General features: G+C 44.8%; 1 protein-coding gene across 1 annotated transcript in view; it reads left to right on the forward strand.

Annotated features, from left to right (window-relative positions):
* Window positions 1-14,584, forward strand: part of SYNDIG1 (synapse differentiation inducing 1) — a 30,575-nt gene that overhangs the window by 8,131 nt on the left and 7,860 nt on the right. The window contains exon 3 of the mRNA XM_083358344.1: window positions 9,927-10,064. Coding sequence (XP_083214470.1) covers window positions 9,927-10,064 — 138 coding nt within the window. The remainder of the gene's footprint in view (window positions 1-9,926; window positions 10,065-14,584) is intronic.

The raw sequence follows: 14,584 nt of genomic DNA on the forward strand, positions 1-14,584 counted from the left end.
CGTCACCATGTCTCATAATAAGCTACAAGCTATATATCTTTCATCCTCTAAAAACTGTATTTGGATAGGTTTCTTGTATGTTTATGTGACTGTGTTTTCATGGAAATGTACAAAATCAGTATAGATAGGGCAAATCTCTGAGATAATTCTGAGATATACAGATACTTAGAACATAAGAAATGCTTCCTGGGATCAAGATTTTAGGAGATTTCTGCAACTAATAGAAGAAATTAACCATCAGCTGATGTGCTCATAAGTGTGAATCAGCCTTTAAGATATCCAAAACTGTTGGTTTATTTAGTTGGTTTGCCTCTTAAAACTGCAAAAATTATATACCAAAATAAAGTCCCAAAATGTAAAAAGAATAAATTGTATAATTCAGAGCACAATATGGAATAGAATAGAAAGATTCAGACATTACTGAAGCAGCATAAGAAGTGCCCATGTTGCTTTTGTGACAAAATGCAGCTTTATACTCATTGTGCTATATTGAAAAGCTCAGTTCCAACACAACTATTAAAGTAAATCTATAGGATGTGAGTAATTAATATTGTGTATACTGTAAAGTAAAATATCATTAGATGTTTCTCTAACAGCTGCTTTTTAAAATCTAAATCCTTTATTTGGGTTTATAAATGAATGAACCTTTATTGTCAAAGTACAACCATGTATACAATGAGATTGGCTGAGCCTCCCTTCGTGCCCACCCCCACAACTCACAGTGACAGCAAACCCTCCATCTTGTTACACCATGTGAGCTAATTGCACAACACACCGGCCTCGCAAGTCAGTCACACATAAAATTATAAAATTATTTCCCGTTCAAAAGCCTACCAGCCCATGGATAAAAGCTGTTCTTCAGCCTGTTGGTACGGCTGGCTATACTCCTATATCTCCTAACCAATGGTAGGAGAGTAAAGAGGTACTGACCAGGGTGTGAGTCGTCCCTGAGAATTTTCCTCACTCTTCCAAGGCAGCGAGCCCTGGCAATGTCATCCAGTGGTGTCAGGGGACAGCCCACAATGTCTTGTGCTATGCTCACCGCCCTCTGTAATACTTTCCTATCCGTGGCTGTCAGGCCAGCATACCAAACCACAATACAGTGCGAGAGGACACTCTCTATAGTAGACCAGTAAAAGAGGGTCATTAGCCGTTGTTCTACCCTGTTCTTCCGGAAAACTCTGAGAAAGTGGAGTCCCTGCTGGGCCTTTCTGGCCACCTGGGTTGTATTAACTTTCCAGGTAAGATCTTCACAGAGGTAGACCCCCAGAAATTTAAAGGAGGGAACTCTCTCTACACAGTCCTCCCCGATGTAAAGTGGGGCAGGTTCCTCTTTTTTCCTCCGGAAGTCTAACACCATCTCTTTTATCTTACCGATGTTCAGGTGCAAGTAGTTCTTGGAACACCATATGGATAGTTTTTGTACCTCCCCCCTGTATGCTGTTTCATCTCCACCTGTAATAAGACCCACTACGGTGGTATCTGTGAACTTAATTATCGCAGTAGATGAGTCGGACGATACACAATCATATGTGTACGACCCATTTATTTGAACTAGCTGGTCTGGCCTGATGGGGGACGTTAGGGTTTTTTAATGGGTTTTTTATATTGTTATTGTATTTTTTTAACTGGGCACTTGTTTAATTCCTTTTTAATTTTTCTATTTACTATTTATATATTCCCTGTTCACCACCCTGAGTCCTTCGGGAGAAGGGCGGTATACAAATTTAATAAAAGTAAAGTAAAGTAAGTAAAGTACAATGAGTACAGGTAGGGGCTACGCACGCAGCCCTGTGGCAAGCCGGTGCAAAAGCTTCAGGGGGGTGGATAAAACAGACCTGACCCTCACTGTTTGTAACCAGTCCCTGAGAAAGTCTTTAATCCAATCGCAGATGGAGGGGGAAAAATTCAAGTCAGTCAGCTTTTCAATGAGAGTGCTTGGCAAAATGGTGTTGAAAGCCGAGCTGTAATCAACAAAAAGCATCCTGACATAGCTTCCAGGTTTCTCTAGATGGCTTGCTACAGAGTGTAGAGCAGTAGGTATGGCATTGTCTGTCGACCTGTTTATGAAATACTGTATACCTAAATTAGGAGTGGGAAACAATTCTAGTGTTAAGCATGCTTGTTGGCCTTATGTCAAATATTCTAGCAGGAGGAATTAATCTCAACCCCAGCGGTCTGATGTGTTAGGATTAAATAAACAGAAGTGGCTTTCTTACTTTAGATTCTGGCCATGCCCACTGTTGAGTTTGGTTCTATCATTGCCAGCATATTCTGAAGGATTGTGCTTTCCAGAACAGCGTATTGGCTCTGTTCTAATAGATTTATTCCATCTTGACAAGATTATAGATAGTAAATGTGAGCTTAAAAAATCATTTATCATTTTGTCCTGATTTTTTTTGTCCTCTCCTTCTTTTAAATAATAATCCAAGTAAGTTAATTCCATAGAAATCAATTGATTTCAGTTGAGGGCATTTAGTAAATAAATTTATGTATTATTCCTAAAATATTTATTGTGATATAAACCTGCATGTTTTTGTGATGCTTATGAAAGATATGCTACATTGGACTTTAAGGTATGATAAAAATATTATTTTTCTTATAATGGGTTAACAGGAAAATTTAAATGCTTGATTAGCATCTTACTTTGCGGGATTCTTATCTGTAAATTGATAGTTGTATTGATGCATTGCAATTCTTATGGTCCCTTACCATTAACCATAATGGGTAGGCATGATGTTATTCAATAATACCTGAATGAATATCTGGTGTCCATAGTTGATTTCAGATTTGATATTCTTACCAAAATATTCTTTGATATTCTTACCAAAATATTCTTACCAAAATGTTTGCTTCCAGAACATTATTCAGATGCAAATTTCTTGATCCATAATTTTGTTATACAGCTGCTCCAAGGATCTTTTTCTGTTTCAGCAATACATTTACTGTAGTACCCAACCAATAAAAAGTTCAATACCAAAAAAGGAGCAATTTATAATATGTAGCAAAACAAAAATAAATACTGTAGATCTGTGTGCTTTCTGGATTTCAATTTTAATATTTTTTCAGTAGCAAAAATATACCCCCAAATTACTTTTTTTTACTAATACAAAGATAATATACATTCTGTGGATGCAATCCTGCTAATGTTATAATTAAAAGAAAACAAATGAAATTCACATGAAATTGAAAAGTACTCTGTTCTAGTTCTTCATTGATTAGGAAATTTGCATTCAAGCATACAAAGACATCACTATCACTTAAGGGTTTGTCTTTAAAGAGCTTAAAATGTTGCGGGGAGGCACCCCAAGTGGAAACCAGCTTTGTCTCTATGTGGGAGATACAATCAAATAATATTTTAAAAATGTAAATGAAAATAAAGAAATAAGATGCATTGATGGTTCCTGACAGCTGTTTAATAAAAGGATAAGTGTTCACAAAAGGGTGATGACTTCTTGATGGAAACCATATAACTTACATACTTCATTGTATGTTGGAACAAGTATAAAAGGCTGGGCTTTGTGCTGGAATATTGATTGCAGCAATAAAGGTGTGGCTCATTGTGGCTTGTATTGGCTCTTTAAGGACTTACAGACTCTATAATACTCGCCTAATAAAATATCCGGGAAATACCGATCTCTTCTACATACAACTGTTATCAGGTCAGTACAAAGTAATTTCTCTGAATGTGGCCAAATTCTGTTAAGCTATGTGCAAAATTAGGCAGACTCTAATGCTCACTGATAATCCATCACCAGTCATGATGTATTATTTTGTCTTTTATTTATTTTTATTTACTATTATTATTGTTGTTTATAATGCTTTTATTTGTGTAATGCTAATCTATGACTGTAATAAAAAATGATTGTATTGGATGTCTATGGGAGAGGTGGTTAACTTGTGATAAGTCAATTGTTGTTGAATATATTTTGAAGGGTCACAGGTATTGCTGAAATGCTAGTAACCAGTACATTCAAACTGGATGCAGTTATTGCTTGTTTACTTGAACTGAAGTAATCAAATGGTCAGATAATGAAATTGCTTTCCTTTTCCATTGTCCCTGTCTGTAGTTTCACTTTTTCAAAAACAAAAAAATAATCCCTTGCAACTCAATTTCAGTTCACTTCAAATTAAGAAAATACTCAAGTTTCTCTATTTGGCTGTCACTCAAATGCCTATTTGGCAATACTATCATTAATTTCATTCTGGAGTCTAAGGACATTTTTTAAATAATGTTTTTTCAGTCTGTTGGCAACTGATGTATAGCTCCAAGTTACTTTTTTTAAAAAAGATGCTGGGTTTGACATTGTCATTGTCAGCAGCGTGTCCCAGGAGCTGTATCATTTTGAAATATTGATCAGAACTCTTTAATTTGTGCTCCAAATTTCCTTCCTGATTGGGATTTATCTGATACACTTGTTTTACATTATTTTTGCTCCTATTCTAGTGATGTGGTGGCCTAGAGGAGAAGATGCTAGCCTTCCACTTTTAAGGTTGAGAGTTCAATCCTAGGTAGTGGCAGATATTTCTCTGGGAGAGGGAGCAAAGAGGAAATATCTACTGCAAACTCCACGTGGCATCAGGAAAGGCATCCAGCCAGTAAATGCTCAGCTGCATTCAGTCACCCTGACTGTACTCCAAGGGATTACAGGGTCAAGAAAAGAGTTTTTTCTTAGTATCACTCAGACAACTTCTATGGCAGGGCTTTTCAGACGTGGCTGGTGGTACGCGACCATCCTAGACAAGTGGTAGCAGGGGAGGGGAATTAGCTGAAGTGGCGGCAGCATCGCAGAAGCCTGATGGAGAAAGAGCTGGAGTTGCAGCAGCAGTAGCCCCAGGATTTGTGCGTGTGGCTACAAGCTGATCGGTACTTTTGCAGGGCTATGGGTCTGGGCAGAATCCCCAGGATCAGCACCAGGCTCCAGCTGATTGGTGCTTCCAGAAGCTTGTAAGCCGCCCTGAGTCTTCGGAGAAGGGTGGGATATAAATGGAATTAAAATTTAAAAAAAAGAAAAGAGGAGGGGGGAGAGAGGAGAGGATCTAAAAGAAGGTCTTGGCGGGAAAGAGCCAACGAGGGGCTGCCCCCGCCTCAGCCCCTGGACACGCGCACAGGAGGTGGCAAGTGCCTGGCATTCTTGCTGACTGTCCCTGCTGACCGCTCAGAAAGAAAAGAGGCAGGAGAAGCACTTCCCTTTCCCCCAGGATGCCAGCGCTCCACACTCGCTACCTCCTGTGTGCACCCCCAGGGGGCAGGGCAGAGATGGCGGGGCGGCCCCCTGCTGACTCCAGGGCTGCTCTGTGGATCTAAGGCTGAGTGCGTTCCGCCTTCGATAGCTGCCACCAGGTTGTAGATCAGCACCGCGCCCGCTTGCTGACCTAGCGTCCCAGCCACGAGGCTTCCCTTTCCCCATAACTGCCCCTGCCCATTTGGAATAGCTATGCCCGGCAGCAGCATGGCCACTGGCAACACTGGCAATCTCTTCCCCCTCCCATCATCCCTTCCTGAGCGTGGAGGAAGGAAAGAGATGGGAATGAGAAGCAGGGAAGGAAGGAAGGAAGGAAGGAAGGAAGGAAGGAAGGAAGGAAGGAAGGAAGGAAGGAAGGAAGGAAGGAGATGGGAATGAGAAGGAGAGAGGCAGGGAGTGAGGGGGAAAGAAAGGAGATGGGAATGAGAAGCAGAGAGGAAAAAGGAAGGAAGGAAGGAGATGGGAATGAGAAGCGGGGAGGAAGGAACGAAGGAACGAAGGAAGGAGATGGGAATGAGAAGGAGGGAGGCAGGGAGGGAGGGAAAAGGAAAGGAGATGGGAATGAGAAGCAGAGAGGAAAAAGGAAGGAAGGAAGGAGATGGGAATGAGAAGGAGGGAGGCAGGGAGGGTAAAGGGAAGGAAGGAGATGGGAATGAGAAGCGGGGGAGGAGGGGAGGGAGGAAGGAAGATTATAATGAGAGAGAGGGAGGCTCTGAGGGAAGTCCAGACTCCTGCCTTAGCACTTGGCCACCAGCAGACCTGCTGCCCTTTCGCCATCCCCTTGCCCCCTCCACCTGGCCTCCTGGTAGTCTCCTATCCTATTGCGAAGGAAGCTTTGGTTACAAAAGCCGAATCTCCTCGCATGGAGAGGGAGTGGGCCTCCCTCTGACCCATGCACCTTGCCCTCCTGCATCCACCCAAAATAACCTGGCCGAGGAGAGTGAGCACAGCAGCAGCAGCAGCGGCATCCTTGAGGAGGAGGTAAATGCAGCCGGGCACCCCCTCAGGGAAGTGGGGTTTTGCTGCAGGGTCTTAGTGCCTGGGAGCTTAAGGGCTGGGCTGGGTGTTTGCTTTCTGCTGCCCAGGGCTCTGGGCAGCCTGCCCCACCGTCCGGGAGTCCCCTGCGGTGGCCCAAGTGGGACTGCGAGGCTCCTTAGGTGGACCATGCCCCGGTGCCCACCCCAGTCCCATCCTCCTTCATCAGATCCCCCCCAGATCCTCCCTGCCCCCCCAGGCACCCCCAAACCTGAGTGGCGTTGAGCTGGCCAGGCCCCCCGGCCATTGACTTTGCTTGTCAAAAGGTTGCAAAAGGTGATCACATGACCCGGGGGCACTGTGACCATCAGAAATATGAATCAGTTGCCAAGCATCCAAATGTAAATCATGTGAGCCTGGGGATGTTGCACTGGTCATAAGTGTGAAAAATGGTCATAAGTCACATTTTTCAGTGCCGTTGTAACTTCGAACAGTCACTAAGTGAACTGTTGTAAATCGAGGACTACCTCTACTTTTATCACTTTTTTCCTTTTTTGGGGGTCATCAAGTTTTTGATACCTTGCTAGGCGACTGATGGTACTCGAATATTGCCATATCCTAAAAGTGGTACAATCAGTGAAAAGGTTGAAAAGCCCTGTTCTACAGTTCCCTCTTGGCAAGTCCATTAGATGTTCCCGTGGTTTATCAATCTAAACCAAAATCTTGCAGATTGTTCTTTGTTAGCCTTCCCCAATTTGGTACCCCCAATGCAGAGCCCATAATCCTAATCAAATCAATTAACCTTAACACTTGGAATTATGGGAGGTATAGGGCAATTGCATTTGAAAGCAAAGCTGTTCTATGCAGTCCAAGGCATTTTGTTAAGATTTATAATGCATAAGCATAATAAGGAATAAGCAAAATTACTTGATATTTTTGAGCCTAGATTGGGGATAGGAACTGGGTTCCAGTCCAAGTTCAGTATAAAATCCGCTGACCTTTAAAACTATATGGCTTGGATCTTCAGACATAAAAGAACCTTTCCCAAATAAATTTTGCTTTCCTAGCTGGGATGGCCTGAGTTCACATATAAATGTTGCCAGCTAACAAAGGTACTATAGGAGGGGGGCTGATGGTGGGCTCTCTTTATTGAGGGCTCCCCTCCTATGTAACAACCTGCCCTCTGGTTTCCATTTTTTACTGCATTACAGAAATTGGTAAAAGACCTGGCTCTTCCGAAGGACCTTTTGAGTTGATTACAGAGCTACCAACATTGACATTAGAATATTTTAATTATATTAGTATTATTATTATTATTGTATATTTATTATTGTAAAGAGCCTGGAGTCTGACAGTTTTGTGGAGTTGTAAGAATATTAAACTCAAGGTGTTCCTTCCGGAGGCTCCTTAAAGTGAAATGAAATTGAATACACCGAGTGCAATTGTGTACTCGGCCAATAAACATAGAAGTAGAGATAAGAGTATATGTAGTCTAGATCAGGGCTTTTCAACCAGTGGTACGGGTACCATCTGTGGTACATTGGCACCCGGCAGGTGGTACGCGACCATCCTAGAAAAGTGGTAGCAGGGGAGGGGAATGAGCTGAACCGGTGGCAGCACCGCACGAGCCTGAGCGAAAGATGGCTGGAGCTTCAGGGCTATCAGGGCTCAGCGAAAGTGCCAGGATCAGCGCTTCTTCGGGGCTGTCAGGGCTCAGCAGAAGCAGCAGGATCAGTGCCAGGCTCCAGCTGGAGCTCGGCACTGATCCCGGCGCTTCTGCTGAGCCCAGAAGAAGCGCCAATCAGCTGGAATGTTTCAGCATCTCCAGGTTCTTGTGGTTTACATTCAGATGCTTGGCAACTAATTCATATTTATGACGGTCACAGTGTCCCAGGGTCATGTGAAGTGACCAAAATCTGCTGCAACCACCCAGCAGACGGAGGGCGGAGGAATAAAAACCAAACTCCCCCCACCCCACCCCCGCTGCCAATCCTCAACAGAAATGCTCACAACATTGAAAACCTCGGACAGGAGGAAGAGCGCCTCTGGGCGGGCAGTCAGGTGTCTTGCTCAGCTGTGGCTTGGGGGGCACTTTTTCCAGTGCCATTGTAACTTCGAACAGTCACTAAGCGAACTGTTGTAAGTCGAGGACTTCCTGTACTTCATCACTTTTTTCCTTTTTTTTTTTGGGTCATCAAGTTTTTGACACCTTGCTAGGCGACTCGTGGTACTTGGATGTTGCCATATCCTAAAAGTGGTACAATGGGTGAAAAGGTTGAAAAGCCCTGGTCTAGATGGTGGTTGCATTTGTACCATACCACTATTTTATATTACTGCTTTTCCCTTAAACGAGGGTAAACTGCTGTATTTCTAGTTTAGATCTAGCTTCTCTGACTTTTCCCTAGCCTTGTTGTTTTGCTAGTGTCTCTTTCGCTACTAATCATCGGTCAGGTTGAATTGAATTCAAATATCTGAGTATCTCGGTGTCTCACTATCATCTGCTTCCAATCTCATCTACCTCAATAGTTGGTCAAATACTGTTATAGCCACAGTGCAAGGATCTCGTTAAAACATTCTTTTGAATGCAAGAGTATTCCACGTTACATAGATGAATTATTATCTTAACCCCACATAAGTTTACTATTTCAAGTGTTTGGGCTGTTGGCCAACATATATTTTATGTTTTACTCATTTAGTCTATTTGATTTTTAATGGATTCCTTTTTTGTAGTTGCCAGCTGACAAAGCTGGGAAAAAAATTTATTTGGTAGATGAGAGGCATCTGGTATTGTAATCTTTTCCCTAGCAAATTAAATGTTGTTTGGCATTTGGCCTTTTCTTATGAGTGGTACTTTAACTATCTTCAGAAGATCCATTCAGACTTAAAATGTGAGCAGAGCCGAGTAAGTAATTCTAATGACAAAGGCGTATATCTCTTGGCTTGGCCCACTTTATTGCTTTTGTATATACAGAGAATGCTTGCAGAATGGAAGGCTTCACACATACAAGTGTGTGTGCCAAGGCATACATACAAGTAGATGTGTTCCTTGATGTGAACCCACATAGCCCTGGTCACATGCTGATTAAGATAAGCAAAAATGTCACAACCAGGGCTTTTTTTCTCATAGAACGCTCAGAACGGAGTTCCGGCACCTTTTTTGGATGGAACCTTGTAGGGTAGGCAAGGCGGGTTGTATGACATGTGTGAGTTCCGGCCCCTTTTTCTTTTACAAAAAAAGCACTGGTCACAACCATCACAAATCGCCCCTTAATGCCAGTAGTGGGGATAGGTTTCAGCATTCTTAAATAGAGTAGGATAACTTTTTACTGTTACGGCACTCGTGGTGATTTCCTTCTTTTTAAAAGCTGTTGCTGCAAGATTTTGTGTTCTCCCTGTGGTCACTACGTTGCAGAACAGGATGACCCTCCATCATAATTTTAAGAAATGAAAAGTTAGCTGTTCTAAAGTAATTCCTAACAATGTCGTCCTATCAAAAAAAAATTTTTTTAAAAAAAAAAATACGATTCTTCTAAAACGTTCTTTCATTGCAGAAGAGTACAAATATCTTTCATGCGTAATTTCAGCCAGAAAATTCTGTGTTGCCTTTTGAAGAAAACGGATCATAGGTATGCCTGAGGCAGAGAGAAAGGGCTGGTCTTGCCAGTGACGTATCTACTTCATGGTCTTTTTCTCTTGCTGTTTCAGAGCGATTACTCAAGTGACACTGACAGTGAAGACCATTTCCTTATGATGCCTCCCAGGGATCATCTTGGACTTAGTGTATTCTCCATGCTCTGTTGTTTCTGGCCATTGGGAATAGCTGCTTTCTATCTTTCACATGAGGTATTTATTCAATGTTATTATTCCTATGGCAGGTAGGCAGTATTCCATTAGTATAAGGTAGGGGTAGGCAACCTTGGCTCTTTTATGACTCGTGGACTTCAACTCAGTGGCGTAGCGTGGGTTGTCAGCACCCGGGGCAAGGCAACCGGAAGCGGAAATAGAGGGGCGGGCAGGCGGGCGGTGACATCACGGCACCGCCGAAAAGACGCGCCCCGCAGCGGCGTAGACTTTCCAAGAAGAGTCGCGCGCATGCGGGATGCTTCTGGGTCCCTCTCGAGGGCGGCTGGGTGGGGCTCCGACCTGCAAGAGCCGCTGCATTCAAGCTCGCACGTGAGCCCTGCTAAATAAAGCCACGCATGCGTACGAAGCTAGGCCGGCCGGCCGGCAGGTCTATCTTCGCTTGGCCAAGCCTGCCGGGGCGCCTGCGGGGCGCTTGCGGTTGGCCTGAGCCTGGGCGGAGAGTTGGGCGCTTCTATTTATTTTATTCAGTTTATGTGGCCGCCCATCTCACCTGCCGGACTCATTTCGCTTTGCAAGAAAGAGCAGCTCGAGAGCGGAGCCAAGCCAACTCTGTGCAGCCCTTGGGGCTCCCTGAGCAGCTCAGTGCGAGCGGGGCCCCCCCCAGATGTTGCGCCCGGTGCGGCCGGCCCCCCCTCCACCACCCCCGCTACGCCACTGCTTCAACTCCCAGAATTCCTGAGCCAGCTTGGTTGGAACCAAGGTTGCCTACCCCTGGTATAGGGATATGATAAAATAAAAAATATTTTTTTAATAACAATAGTTATTTAAACATGCTGGTCCATGAGAAAAAACCCAGTCACCGTTGAACAATCCTTTTATTACTAATCAAAATGCCAGATATTCACAAAGTGAGAAATTTGCATGCTTCTATGTACTGTATGAATGTAAAATACCTGTATGGCCACCCATTTTATATGTCACAAATCTGAGCAGATCACAAAACCGTCATAAACATTGATATACATTGCTAACTTTACGTCTGATTAAATGTGCACAAGAATGCACCAGCAAAATTGTCGTCCCCCTGGGGGCTAACCTGTGGTGTACAAGATCGAAAAATAGCTTTCCCAATATGATCTGATCTGATGTGTTGGGAACAAAACTTCAGCAGTTCCCAGGTAATTCTGAGAATTGGTCTTAACACATTTGGGGAATATGAAACAAGAAGGAATAGCTGTAGAATTCAGTTAAGGTTTAACAAAATACGCATCACATACATGAGTGTTTTGATAATGTATTTTCCATCCTTGTTGGTACATGAGTGAATTGGTAATTGACTTACCTTTCCTCTTACACTGAAGTTTTTTGCATCCTAAAATTATTATTATTCAGTCACTTTTTAATCTTTTTGACCGAATGGGTATTATTTCCTTGAATTCTTCATATAATCAAAGAATCATCTCATAAGTTTAAGCTTGTGTCATTGGTGATAGTATCTATTTACCTTGTTTTCTGTCAGCATCTTGTTCAACTGGCTTTTTCTAAACATCAAGGTCTTCTCACATTATGTTCCAACATATCTAAGTGTTTGCTTCTTTATTAATTTCCAATGAGGGGCCTAGTTTACTTCATCTAAAATTGAATGATTTATTCTTCTACAGTGCAGGATATTTTCCTAGCACCATGATACAAAGTCATAATTTTTCTTTGTTCAACCTTTCTCATGATCCAACTTTCACAGCTGTATGTTACAAATAGGAAATTAGCCTTAATAGTGCATACAGTTGCTGTCAATGTAATGTCTTTAATATTTTGTCTAAAGTTGTTACAGACCTTCTTCCAAATAGTAAATACCTCTTTATTTAATGGTTGTAGCAACAATCCCGGTAAATTTTTAAGCCCAGCAGGATAAAAGCGTTCAATTGTCTGCTGAAATAATCTTTTTAAGCAGCAATCAATTTTTGCATTCTTTTATTTTCAGCAAGACATTCTCTAAAACATCTATCAAAGAATCATCAGCATATTTGAAGTTGTTAATGTTTTTCCCAGCAATTTTAATTCTATTTTCTGTCTTCTAGTCCATTTTTTCTTATGATATATTCTGCATATAAATTATTTATTTATTTTATTTATTTAGTTACATTTATATACTGCCCTATTCCCTGAGGACTCAGGGCGGTTTACAGGGAATTAAAAAATCCACCATACAAAAGTTAAAAAACCAAATTAAAAAATATTAAATTGACCCTGTATACTTAAAACCCCAATTAAAAATTTCTCCTCAGCCTGGGCCTGAGAGCTCAAAGAGCCAGGTCTTCAGGCCCCGGCGGAATGATCGGAGGTCGGGGGCAGTCCTCAGCTCCACCGGCAGCTGGTTCCAGAGGGCAGGCGCTCCCACTGAGAAGGCCCTATCCCTGGGTGTCACCCACCGGCAATCTCTCACCGGCGGCACCCTGAGCAGACCCTCCCTGTGGGAGCGCACTGGGCGAAGGGCGTTTGATGCCGGCAGCAGGTGTTCCCTCAAATAGCCCGGACCCAGGCCATGTAGGGCTGTATAGGTAATAACCAGCACCTTGAATTTCAACCGGAGGGCAACCGGAAGCCAATGCAGCTCGCGGAGTAGAGGTGTTACATGGGAGTATCGGGAGACCCCCATTACAACTCGCACGGCCGCATTCTGCACCAGTTGAAGCCTCCGAGTGGTCTTCAAGGGCAGCCCCATGTAGAGAGCGTTACAGTAGTCCAAACGGGAGGTAACAAGCGCATGAGTAACTGTGCGGAGGGCGTCTCGGTCCAGATAGGGACGCAACTGGCGCACCAGGCGAACCTGTGCAAAAGCCCCCCTGGTCACGGCTCCTATGTGGTCTTCAAAATTGAGCCGTGAGTCCAGGAGGACGCCCAGGTTGCGAGCCCTATCAACGGGGGGGTAACACCTCACCCCCCATCGTTAGAGGTGGAATAAGTTGGTTAACCCGAGATGCCGATATGCACAGCCACTCAGTCTTGGCGGGATTGAGACGAAGCCTGTTTCTCCCCATCCAGACCTGAACCGCCTCCAGGCACCGGGACATCACGGAGAGGGCATCGCTGGGTTGGTTCGGGGTGGAAAGAAAAAGTTGGGTATCATCAGCGTACTGGTGATACCCCACCCCGAAACCACGAATGATCTCGCCCAGCGGCTTCATATAGATATTGAACAGGAGAGGCGAGAGGACCGACCCCTGAGGAACTCCACAAATGAGAGACCTCGGGGCGGATCTCTGCCCTCCTGTCAACACCGACTGCGAGCGGCCCTGGAGGTAGGAGGAGAACCACCGTAGAACGGTGCCTCCCACTCCCAACCCCCTGAGACGCCGCAGCAGGATACCATGGTCGATGGTATCGAAAGCCGCTGAGAGATCTAATAGGACCAGGACAGAGGAGCAACCCCTGTCCCTAGCCCTCCAGAGATCATTCACCAGCGCGACCAATGCCGTCTCCGTGCTGTATCCGGGCCTGAAGCCCGATTGGTACGGGTCCAGATAATCAGTTTCCTCCAGGAACAGAGGGAGCTGATGCGCCACCACACTCTCAACAACCTTCGCCAGAAAGCGAAGGTTGGAGACTGGACGATAGTTGTTTAAAACAGCCGGGTCCAAAGCAGGCTTCTTGAGAAGGGGCCTCACCACCGCCTCCTTCAAGGCGGCAGGGAAGACACCCTCCTTCAAAGAAGCAGTTATTACTGCATGGAACCAGCCTCGTGTTCCCTCCCGAGCCGCATAAGCTAGCCAGGAGGGGCACGGATCCAACAAACAGGTGGTGGTGCTCAGTCTCCCCATGATCCTGTCCACATCATCAGGGGAAACAGGGTCGAACTCAGTCCAGATAACGTGCTCAAGACCGCCTGATTCCTCCACGTCAGACTCTGCCCAGTCAGAGTCCAGACCGGTCCGGATCCAAGCGATTTTGTCCGCCAGATGATGACTAAACTCCTCGGCTCGTCCCTGCAAGGGATCCTCTCTCACCTCCTGCTTAAGGAGGGAGCGAGTCACCCTAAACAGGGCGGCCGGGCGATTATCTGTGGACGCGATAAGGGCGGCAAAGTAGTTAGACTTTGCCGTCCTTATCGCCGCAAGATAAGACCTTATAAAGGTTCTTAACTGCAATCGGTCGGATTCGGATCGGCTGGATCTCCAACCGCTCTCTAGACCTCGTCTCCGACGCTTCATCTCCCGGAGCTCCACAGAGAACCATGGGGCCCAGCGGGATCTGCGCCAGGTCAGAGGTCGCATGGGTACAACGCAGTCAAGTGCCCTGGTGGCAGCCGTTTCCCAGGCCTCCACCAGAGCATCGACTGGGCTGTGGGTAAGGGTGATAGGTATAGGCCCAAGCGCCCTCTGGAACCGATCCGGGTCCATTAGGCGCCTGGGGCGGAACCACCTGGACGGTTCCGCCGCCCAGCGGCGGGGGGTGGCATAACAGGAAAACCAGCCTCAGGAGGTGGTGATCTGACCATGACAGAGGGGTGATGGACGGGGAACCCCCTCCCAGATCGTCCAACCACTGTCCAGACAGGAACA

This window comes from Vipera ursinii, assembly GCF_947247035.1.
Source record: "Vipera ursinii genome assembly, chromosome: 3".
Lineage (NCBI taxonomy): Eukaryota > Metazoa > Chordata > Lepidosauria > Squamata > Viperidae > Vipera > Vipera ursinii.